This window comes from Henckelia pumila, chromosome 2 (assembly GCF_033568475.1).
Source record: "Henckelia pumila isolate YLH828 chromosome 2, ASM3356847v2, whole genome shotgun sequence".
Lineage (NCBI taxonomy): Eukaryota > Viridiplantae > Streptophyta > Magnoliopsida > Lamiales > Gesneriaceae > Henckelia > Henckelia pumila.
Genome location: NC_133121.1, coordinates 22,961,189 through 22,972,306, shown reverse-complemented (window position 1 = coordinate 22,972,306; position 11,118 = coordinate 22,961,189). Strand labels below are relative to the sequence as shown.

The 11,118-nt window shown below is 39.0% G+C and overlaps 1 protein-coding gene across 1 annotated transcript; it reads left to right on the top strand.

Moving 5' to 3' along the window:
* Window positions 1-9,887: 9,887 nt before the first annotated feature.
* On the top strand, window positions 9,888-10,598 carry LOC140877366 (uncharacterized). Its single transcript, XM_073280902.1, has 2 exons — window positions 9,888-9,957; window positions 10,192-10,598. Exons 1-2 carry the CDS (start codon window positions 9,888-9,890, stop codon window positions 10,596-10,598), a joined length of 477 nt encoding a protein of 158 aa, XP_073137003.1.
* Window positions 10,599-11,118: the final 520 nt, after the last annotated feature.

Here is an 11,118-nt window from a genome sequence, read left to right as displayed (position 1 = left end):
TTGCATTATATACTATTAATGTGTGTTTGTTGGTTGGTAGACTATCTTGGATATCTCAGTTTTGAAAATCTCATGTTTACGTGCCCTGTGTCTTTTTTTTTCTTTTCCACGGCTGAATTTTTGTTTTCTGGGGATTTTGATTATTAGTTGATTTGATAAGGTTCATATGTGAAGAATGAGTGATTTTAAAGCTTTGGAATGCAATGATAAACATGCTACCATATTTTCGAATTTTCTGAAATTTTCTGGGCTAGCATATTTCGATTTTTTTTCTGTTGTGTTGATGATGGATTGATTGGTTTGGTGATTTAGGAGCTACTACGGGTGATATGTAGTTAACGTGGTAGCAATAGAATGAGTCGGATGTGATTTGAGATTCGGAGAGGGGCTGTTCGAATTTTGACAGTAACTAAGGGCTGTTTTTTGGTTGCCCAGGAATGAGCATTAGCGAGGGGTTATGGCGATTGTTAAGGGGTTTTTGGATGAGCCTAGAGGTTGGCATTGATGATAGGAGAGTGTCTGGAGGATCGAGGGACAAATTGATAGGCTTTGAATCGGATTTGAGGAGGTAATATGGAGTAGATTTTGGTGACATTATGGACTGCCCAGAATGTGAGTTCCTAACAGGGTTATAGGCTGAACATGGAGAAGGGCTCAGGGCTGGCGGACGCTTTAGGGAGTTAGGGATATGACGTTTCGAGCGAAATTCAATTTGGTTGAATTTTCCCTAAGTTTTAAGCCTTGAGACTAAAGAAGGGCATAAATTTAGGCAAACATATTTCTATTCGGGTTTGAGATTTTAAGTCAAGGATAAAAACAGACTTGGGTTAAGGGTACGGTACTGGGATAAACTTAAGAGGCCAGGGAAGTTCTACTTCAAGCAGAATCTCTTTTGGGCAAGTTTGAGTAAGATATAAGATGTGTCGGGTGTACCACTCCATTCGCCTAAGTGCTTTAACCATGGTTAGAATCCCACCCTTGGTACTTCCCTAAATACCATTCCAGTCATTCACCATCGAGTCCTTTGCATGTTCATTGAGTCAATATTTTTCGTGGACATTACATCTACATGTGCATGCTAAGTCTCAAATTCAATAAAGAAAAGAAATATTTTGAAGAATGTGAGATGGTTGTGACTACATATTCATGTGTTCGTGTGGGGCTGAAAGACGTTTTGGCCTCCCTTACCAAATCATTATGGGTTTCCTTACCTTAGCATGTGTTCGTGTGGGGCCGGAGCTATTCTGGTCTCCCTTACCAATATAGGACAAGATTGGGTTGGGTTTCATCTTGACCTCCTTGCGGCATTGTGCACTATAGCCATGATCATGATCGCAATCACAGAGTCACAATTCATGGATCGGAGTTCACTCAAAATTCATATGACCATGTTCCAGTACATTTTTATGCTATTAATTGAGTTATTTGACTTAGTCTTGCACATGTAATATTCATGCATTTATTCTTTATACATGTTCATTACTTTTAAGTTTAGGGGCACTAACAGTTATTTTGTTACACACTATTTTAAATTCTATGTGTGCTTGTGATAAGTGAAATTTATGCACTTAATTTATATATGATTTAAATTGACTTTTGTGATGTATCGAGTGGGTATTATGAATATTTGTTGTTATTTTTGTGAGTTGCGAGAATTGGCGCGAAAGTAGCAAGAAGAAGCGGAAAGATGCATTATGAAGTATCAACTTCAGAAAACTATTGGGAATTATTGAAGCATCAAAATCCAATCTTCACCGTTCAAATTAAAGATTAGGATGTTTTGAAGTTTCTGTCAAAATTTCAGCTCAATCCGACGGTTAGTTTGGAAGATATGATTTTGTGAAAATTGTCGCACGTTGTAGAATTGGACATGCGAGAGGAGGGCGCGCCCGCGCCTCCTGGACGTGAAAAATGGAAGCCAAAGACGAGGCTCAGGCGCGCCCTCTCCGTCCGAATGTCAGATTTTGGAATTTTTCGGGAAGGAAATTTTGAGACTTTTTCGGGCTTTATTCGGCGGGCTTCGAGGACATATAAAAGGGACTTCAAGGACACAATCAAAAGAAGGGAGCCGCCACAATACATCAAAGAATTCTGAGAGCTTAAACTTGAGATTTGAGAGAAAATATTGGAGGAGAAATCTGCACTACATCAAAGGAAGAACACGGATATCGATCAACCGGACACGGAAGAGCGAATACGGATTTGTTCTTCTATTTTTATCTTTCTTAATTGTTGAATTGATGTCTAGATTTATGAATATTTTGTGTTATTTGAATTCAGTTATGAATTAATTTTTATAGTCTAGAGGTCGGATGGAACCTGGTGTACACACTTTCATGAATTTTTGATTTTTATTGAATTGAGTTTCTTCTAGATTAATTGTTATTTCTAGAATTGATTGTCTTTTCAATTATCTGATCACTAATTGATTTGTTATATTTATTTGAAATCTGGCACTCGGGAGAGGAGATTTTGAATAGGACCATTAAAAATACATTATTAATTATTTATATAGCTCGGAAGAGTGTATAAATTTAACAGAGCTTTTAAAAAGAACATTGTTTTGTGATAGATCACTGCAAATAAATTTTTAATAGGGATATTGGAATTGAATTGTAGTTGATAAAAATTATTTGTTGCTCGGGAGAGGGAAATAATAAACTTAAGTGTTCTTGGCTATTAATTGACTGAAAGTCATGAAACTAAATTAATTAGGATTGATTTTTGTTGAAACCAGATGAAGTCTAAACTCTAGACCATTTTTCCTCTGATTGATTTTTATCTGAAAGTTGTGTGCGTGCTATTAAAAACTCATTGATTATTTTATTCTGAAAAATTCCGAGATTTAGATTTTCTAGATAAAGTTTAGACTATTTTAATTACAAGCAGTGAATATTTTCATTTTAATCCCTGTGGGATCGATCTTGATTTTATCACTATATTAAAACTTGACACTCGTACTCTTGCGAGCATTTTTCACAACAAGTTTTTGGCGCCGTTGCCGGGGAGTAAATTTTGATTATTTTTTAGTCTTGTTACCAATTAGTCTAGATTTTAATTTAGAGTTTTTTTAATTTTTATTATTTTTATTTTATTTTAAGTTACTAATTGATTTCTTGTTATTTTTAATTGCAGTCTATGCGACGATCTCAAAGTGCGAATTCATTACTTTTTGATCCGGAGATCGAGCGCACTGCACGTGCTTTAAGAAGAACTAGAAGAGAAGAAATTGAAAGAATGGCTGAAGAAGAAGTAAATCAAGCTCCCCTGGTTTCAATCAGAGACCACTTCAGACCGACGATCCAGACTCACTATTCTGGAATCGCTCGAGGGACCATTAACGCCAACAATTTTGAACTGAAGCCGGTGTTAATCAACATGGTGCAATCAAACCAATTCAATGGAAGCGCTACAGCTGATCCTCACCTGCACATGCAGACCTTCTTAGAAATTACTGATACGGTAAAAATTAATGGTGTGTCTGAGGAAATTATTCGTTTACGCTTGTTTCCGTTTTCTCTAAGAGATCAAGCAAGGAGTTGATTGCAATCACTGCCTCTAGAAAGCATCACTACTTGGGAGAGGATGACAGAAAAATTTCTTGCAAAATATTTTCCTCTTGCCAAATCCACCCAACTGAAGATAGAAATCAACACCTTCAGACAGATGGATACTGAACAACTATATGAGGCATGGGAAAGGTACAAAGAATTACTTAGATCGAGTGGTTTTACAATGGACTGAATGCGCCTACGAGGATGAATGTGGATTCTACGGCTGGAGGTACTATATTTGCAAAGGACCATGTACAGGCCTATGATATGTTGGAGCAGATGACGATCAACAGTTTTCAATGGCCATCTGAGCGTACGGGACTCAAGAAGCCAGCTGGAGTGTATGCAGTGGATCCTCTCACATCCATCACTGCTCAATTATCTGCACTGACTACACAGGTAGCTTCTTTGAATAAGATTAATGTTGCAGATTCAACTGGAGTTGAAGGATCTCAGTCACTAGAAGAAGTGAATTATATAAATCCTACGGGCTACCGAGGGTATGGAGGCTACAAAGGTAACCCTGTCCCTAATACTTATCACCCTAGTATGCGTAATCATGAAAATTTTTCTTATGCTAACAATAACAATGTGTTGAATCCTCCTCTGGGATACAACACAATTAAGGGTGAGGGTAAGCCATCTTTGGAGGACTTTGTTAGTACCTTTGTGCAGGAATCAGGTAAGAGGATGGTGAGAACTGAGTCTCGCCTTGACAGTTTGGAGACACATGTGGTAAATATGGGTACCATGATGAAGTCTATGGAGACTAGCATAGGGCAGTTGGCGAACGCACTGAAGGATAATAACAGAGGCCAGCTCCCGAGCAACACAGAGGTAAATCCCAAGGATCAGTGCAATGATATCATGTTGAGGAGTGAGAAGCAAGTGGATAATGAATTTGGCCAACTTGAGAGCGAGATTTCTAAAAAAGTTGTAGTTGAAGAGAAGGAAGTCGAGAAGAAGAAGCCTGAACCTGAGCAGAAACCGATGTACAAGCCTCCACTGCCATATCCTCAGAGGTTCAAGAAGAAAGTTTTAGATGAGCAGTTCTCCAAATTCTTGGAGATTTTCAAGAAAATTCATATCAACATCCCCTTTGTTGATGCTTTGGAACAAATGCCGAACTATGCAAAATTCATCAAAGAGGTGATGTCCAAGAAACGGAGGCTGCTAGAGAACGAGGTGGTAAATCTAACTGAAGAGTAAAGTGCGGTGCTACAAAAGAAGATGCCACAAAAGCTTAAGGATCCAGAGAGTTTTACTATTCCTTGCACAATTGGTTCTTTTTATTTTAATAATGCACTTTGCGATTTAGGAGCTAGCATTAATTTAATGCCTTTGTCAGTTTTCAGGAGCTTAGGACTTGGTGAGGTGAAGCCCACAATGATCGCTTTGCAGTTGGCTGATAGATCTATTACATATCCGCTTGGAATCATTGAAGATGTTTTGGTAAAAATAGATAAATTTATTTTTCTTGCGGATTTTGTTGTGCTAGATATGAAGGAGGATGCAAATATGCCACTGATATTGGGGAGACCTTTCTTGGCCACTGCTGATGCCAAGATTGAGGTAAAGAATGGTGAGTTGTCGATGGGTGTGGATGGCGAAAGAGTTATTTTTAACATATTCAAGAAATCAAGTAATCCACTCATCAAGGAATTATGCATGATTGAGAGAGTTGTGAAGCTGGATGGCCATCCCAAACTTGTTCATGAGGTAGATTCAAAGAAGAATGATCCGAAGGTGCCAAAGAAGAAGAAGAAAACGAAAAAGAAATCAAAGTTTAAAAAAGTTGTTGAATATATTTGGAGGGTAAAAGCGAAAGAGAAGACCCTCAACAAAGCGGAACCGGGCTAGAATTGGAATACAGTCGGGCTATGGACTATAAACAAAGCGCTTCTTGGGAGGCAACCCAAGCTATTTTTTATGCGTTTTTTATTTTCTTTTAGTTGTTTTTGTTTTTTTTCATGTAGAAACTAGACATCAATAATAATTTTGAATTGTTTAGGTGAAAAATTATGGAGCTGAAAGAGTTTAGGAGCCACCCCTAATGAAGAGTTTTGAGTGATTAAGAAGGTGCCGAGTACTGACGCTCGGTTTCCAAGGTATGTGTTCTTGGTTTTATTTTAATTTTTTTGTACATTGAGGACAATGCACAATTTATGTTTGGAGGGTGTTTAAAAAATTTTTGAAAATTTTGAAAATTTTTCATGAGTTAGTTTGAGTTGAATAAATGATGTGTACTTGTGTTGGCCTATGATGAAAATAATTTTTGGTGTTAAAAATGTTAATGTTGGTTATATTTAATCTTGAGTTCTCACCCATATGCACTATGTCTTGATTGTCTAGACTTAAGTGATTAGAGAAGCTTTGTGATTTTGTAAGTGAATTGAATGATTTAATTCTTAACTTTGGTGATTTATGCTTGAAACTGAGGTAGAATTCTACGAGCTTAGAAATGAATTAGGCATTAAAATATGAAAAGATTAATAATAACTCCATCCGGGTCATTGATAAGGAATTGAAATCCTAATTTCCTTGTCATTGGCTAAGTATGCGGAATAAATGGGGTTGCAAAAGTAAAAGAATTAATTTTTGAAAAATATTAACAACTCCATCCGGGCTTGGAAAGTGTTTGAAATTCTATTCAATGTTCCATGCTAATTTTGAAAAAAAAATAATGGGGTTGATGTTCCATCCGGGCTATAGACGAGGGGATTGAAATTCGAATCCTATCTTTAGTTATAGCTAAGTATGCAGGTAATTATTGGGGCTAAATAAAATAAAGCCGGATGCAAAATCCGGTGATTTTATGAAAAAAATGATATGTCGTGAACTTAGCGAGTAGAAGTTGAACTTGGTGGAGAGTGTTTTGAAACTAGAGAGCGGAATTGATGATTCTTTGAAACAAACTTGTTGCATTAGTGTATCGAAAGCGATGAGGATAGACAATATTGGCAAATCATACACACATGAGAACTCTTGAGAAAATTAGCTTACATGTGTATTTAATCTTGGAATGTAAAAATTCGGAGGCCGACTATATTGCTCATTATTGTTTTGCTCGGGACTAGCAAAAGTCTAAGTTTAGGGGAATTTGATAAATGCAATTTATGCACTTAATTTATATATGATTTGAATTGACTTTTGTGATGTATCGAGTGGGTATTATGAATATTTGTTGTTGTTTTTGTGAGTTGCAAGAATTGGCGCGAAAGTAGCAAGAAGAAGCGGAAGGATGCACTATGGAGTATCAACTTCAGAAACTTACTGGGAATTATTGAAGCATCAAAATCCAAACTGAACCGTTCATATTAAATTTTAGGATGTTTTGAAGTTTCTGTCAAAATTTCAGATCAATCCGACGGTTAGTTTAGGAGATATGATTTTTTGCAAATTATCGCGCGTTGCAGAATTGGACATGCGAGACTAGGGCGCGCCCGCGCCGCTTTTAGGCGCGCCTGCACCTCTTGGACGTGAAAAATGGAAGCCAAAGACGAGGCTCAGGCGCGCCCTCGCCACTCTACTACGCGCCCGCGCCGTCCAAAAGTCAGATTTTGTAATTTTTTGGGAAGGAAATTTTGAGACTTTTTCGGGCTTTATTCGGCGGGCTTCGAGGACATATAAAAGGGACTTCAAGGACACAATCAAAAGCAGGGAGCCGCCACAATACATCAAAGAATTCTGAGAGCTTAAACTTGAGATTTGAGAGAAAAAATTGGAGGAAAAATCTGCACTACATCAAAGGAAGAACACGGAGATCGATCAACCGGACACGGAAGAGCGACTACAGATTTGTTCTTCTATTTTTATCTTTCTTAATTGTTGAATTGATGTCTAGATTTATGAATATTTTGTGTTATTTGAATTCAGTTATTAACTAATTTTTATAGTTTAGAGGTCGGATGGAACCTGGTGTAGAAACTTTCATGAATTTTTGATTTTATTGAATTGAGTTTCTTCTAGATTAATTGTTTTTTCTAGAATTGATTGTCTTTTCAATTATCTGATCACTAATTGATTTGTTATATTTATTTGAAATCTGGCACTCGGTAGAGGAGATTTTGAATAGGACCATTAGAAAATACACTATTAATTATTTTTATAGCCCGGGAGAGTGTATAAATTCAACGGAGCTTTTAAAAAGTACATTGTTTTGTGATAGATAACTGCAAGTAAATTTTTAATATGGATATTAGAATTGAATTGTAGTTGATAAAAATTATTTGTTGCTCGGGAGAGGAAAATAATAAACTTAAGTGCTCTTGGCTATTAATTGACTGGAATTCATGAAACTAAATTAATTAGGATTGATTGTTGTTGAAACCAGGTGAAGTCTAAACCTCTAGACCATTTTTCCTCTGATTGGTTTTTATCTGAAATTTGTGTGTGTGCTATTAAAAACTCATTGATTATTTTATTTTGCAAAATTCTGAGATTTTGATTTTCTAGATAAATTTTAGAATATTTTAATTACAAGTACTGAATATTTTCATTTTACTCCATATGGGATCGATACTTGATTTTATCACTATATTAAAACTTGACACTCGTACGCTTGCGAGCATTTTTCACAACAGCTTGTACCTATATAGTACTCGTTATCCCCCCCCATAGTCTTGCTGGGTCTTTTAGACTCACCCCACTTCTTCCTAATTTCAGGTGAGGACGAGTATCAGTGGACTGAGGGGAAGGATCCCCTTGGTGAGGTTCCCGGAGGCGCAGGCCTGTGACCGTGGCTCCATTTATTTTTACGATGTGTCTCTTCAGTTTGAGTGTCTGTAATAAATTAAATTTCTACTTTGTAGTTTTATTTGGTAGCAGGATGTGTTTCTCTGCGTAAGAACATTTGTTATGTATTGCTTTTATTTATGGTTGTCCAGTGGGGTGCCCAGCTGACATGTTACTTTGTTTTTGGGACTTGTTGGAATGTTTGGGAGATTTTATTTAAAATATTTTGAACTGCTGTCTGCGTTTGGTGGTTTGTTCTATAAACAAACGGGCCATGCCGAAATTTTTAGTAAATTTTTGTAAACCCGCATTTTATTCTCTTTTATTTATTTGAGTAGTAGTAGCTAGTCGTTTCAGTTGGTATCAAAGCACGGTCTTGATTTGGTCTGTGCATATTACTGGTTGCCAAAACTCAAAGGGATCTCGCCTCAAAGTCTGTAATATTTAAGTGCATTTATTTCTATTTGTTTAAATTCATTTCCGCTAATCCTTATAATTTTTGAGCATGTAAAAGTTTAAGGAAAATCTTTTTCTAAGGCATAAAAATTGAATGTGGGAATTTGAACTTGCGTACAGATGGCCACTCATCGTGGATGTGCTCTGCAGCCACCGCATCCTCCACCTCCACCGCCATCGCCTCCTCCACTGCCGCCACCTCCTCCTTTGCCACCTCCACCAGCTGCAGATGTTGAGACGCAGGTGCTAGAGGGTTTAGCCCATATCCTAGAGCGACATGTGGATGATCCAAGGGCTGGACTTGGGACTGTTTACGAGCAGTTTAGGAAGATGAATCTGAAGGACTTTGCTGGCACCACTGATCCACTGGTAGCAGACGGATGGATTCGTTTTCTTGAGGTGATCTTTCGCTATATGCAATTGGGAGATCCGGATCGAGTCCGTTGTGCTGTCTTTCATCTCCAGGATGATGTTGCCCTCTGGTGGGAGGGATTTGAGAAGACAGTGGACACGGCTACCCTTCCTTGGGCTGATTTTAGGAGACTTTTCTTTGAAAATTATTTTACTGCGGATGTGAGGGCCCGTTTGAAGACGGAGTTTTTGAGCCTGCGACAGGGAGACTTATCAGTGGCTGAGTTCGTGGTGAAATTTGAGCGAGGTTGCCACTTTGTGCCATTGATTGGGGACGATGAGGCGGAGAAGCTCCAGCACTTTATTGTAGGGCTACAACCCACTATCCGTCGAGATGTACTCATGGCAGAGCCAGCTGATTATGCTTTGGCGCTCAGACGAGCTTTGAGGTCTGAGTAGACTTTGAAGGACATCAGCGCTGAGGCGCAGAGTAAGAGGCCGCTACCATCTCATGGTTCACAACAGCAGCATGGGAAGAGGCCATTCATTGGGCTGCAGCGTCAGCAGGGACCCTTTAGACCTCAGGGGCATCTAGCCCATAGGCCCCAGGGACATCATGTTCAGCGACCCCAGGGTCAGCAGGCACCGAGACCCACTCCTCCCAAGACTGGGGAGAAGCCTGTATGCCCAAAATGCCATCGTGCTCATCATGGACAGTGTCTGGCAGGTTCCGTAGTTTGATATCGATGCAAGCAGCCAGGACACATGGTTTCAGATTGTCCATTGCACACCATGACGACTCAGGGGAGGGTGTTTGTGATGCAGGCCAATGAGGCCGATCCTGATACCACGCTCGTCACAGGTAATATTTAGAGCATTTAATTAAGGGTGATTTGAGTGACTCATAGATATAATTTTTGATTTTGAGCTTTTCTTTTTGGGAATGAGAACTTGTTTTAGGTTGCATGCTTTGTGTTAACTGGTCGTGTTGAAATAGATAATTTTGAGTATGGAATTCGTTGGCTTAGAATGAACCTAAGTAGGACTTGCCTTATTTGCTTTCAATATTCTGTGGTTGTAATCACCTTTAATGCAGGTAGAATTTTAGTAGCCGGTGTGACCACTAGAGCCTTGTTAGACTCAGGGGCTACCCATTCTTTCATTTCAGAGGCTTTTACCCGCAAGCGGAGTATTGAATGTGAGGATCTGATTGGTGGATTCACAGTGACCATCCCATCAGGGGAAGAACTGTCCACTAGAAGAATGGTGAGGAATCTTGAACTTCTGTTGCAAGGGCAATCAGTAGTTGCAGACTTGATAGTATTGCCCATGCCTGAGTTCGACTTGATTCTCGGGATGGATTGGTTGATGAAGAACGCAGTGGTGATCGATTTCCAGCAGAGGTCAGTGTTGGTCAGACCAGAGGGAGAAGAACCGTTTCAGTTTGAGGCTACTAGGGGTTCGAAGAAGACACAGATCATATGTTTTATGCAAGCTAAGTAGATGGTGCATGAAGGATGTGAGGCGTTCATAGTCAGCTTATCATTGACAGAGTTTCCAGTTCATCCAGACATCTCAGATGTGGAAATTGTTAGGGATTTTGAGGACGTTTTCCCAGGCAATGATGCAGGAATTCCGCCTGATAGAGAAGTGGAGTTCTCCATCGACTTGGTACCCGGTACTGTGCCAATTTCTAAGGCACCGTACAGATTGGCTCCTACGGAAATGAAGGAGTTAAAAGAGAATATTCAAGATTTGCTTGATAAGGGTTTCATATGCCCTAGTTTCTCTCCATGGGGTGCACCGGTCCTTTTTGTGAAGAAGAAGGACGGAAGTTTAAGGCTATGTATAGACTATCGGGAGTTGAATGGGGTGACAGTAAAGAACAAGTATCCACTACCCAGGATTGAGGACCTCTTTGATCAGTTGCAAGGAGCCTCTATGTTTTCGAAGATTGACCTTCGATCCGGTTATCATCAGCTGAGGGTGAAAGAATCGGATGTGTTCAAGACAGCTTTTAGGA

Excerpts from the sequence above, each read along its gene's own strand:
- LOC140877366 (XM_073280902.1), top strand. The coding sequence starts at position 9,888 with ATGACGACTCAGGGGAGGGTGTTTGTGATGCAGGCCAATGAGGCCGAT. Across the intron at positions 9,958-10,191 it reads TGATACCACGCTCGTCACAG|GTAGAATTTTAGTAGCCGGT; the intron begins GTAATATTTAGA and ends CCTTTAATGCAG.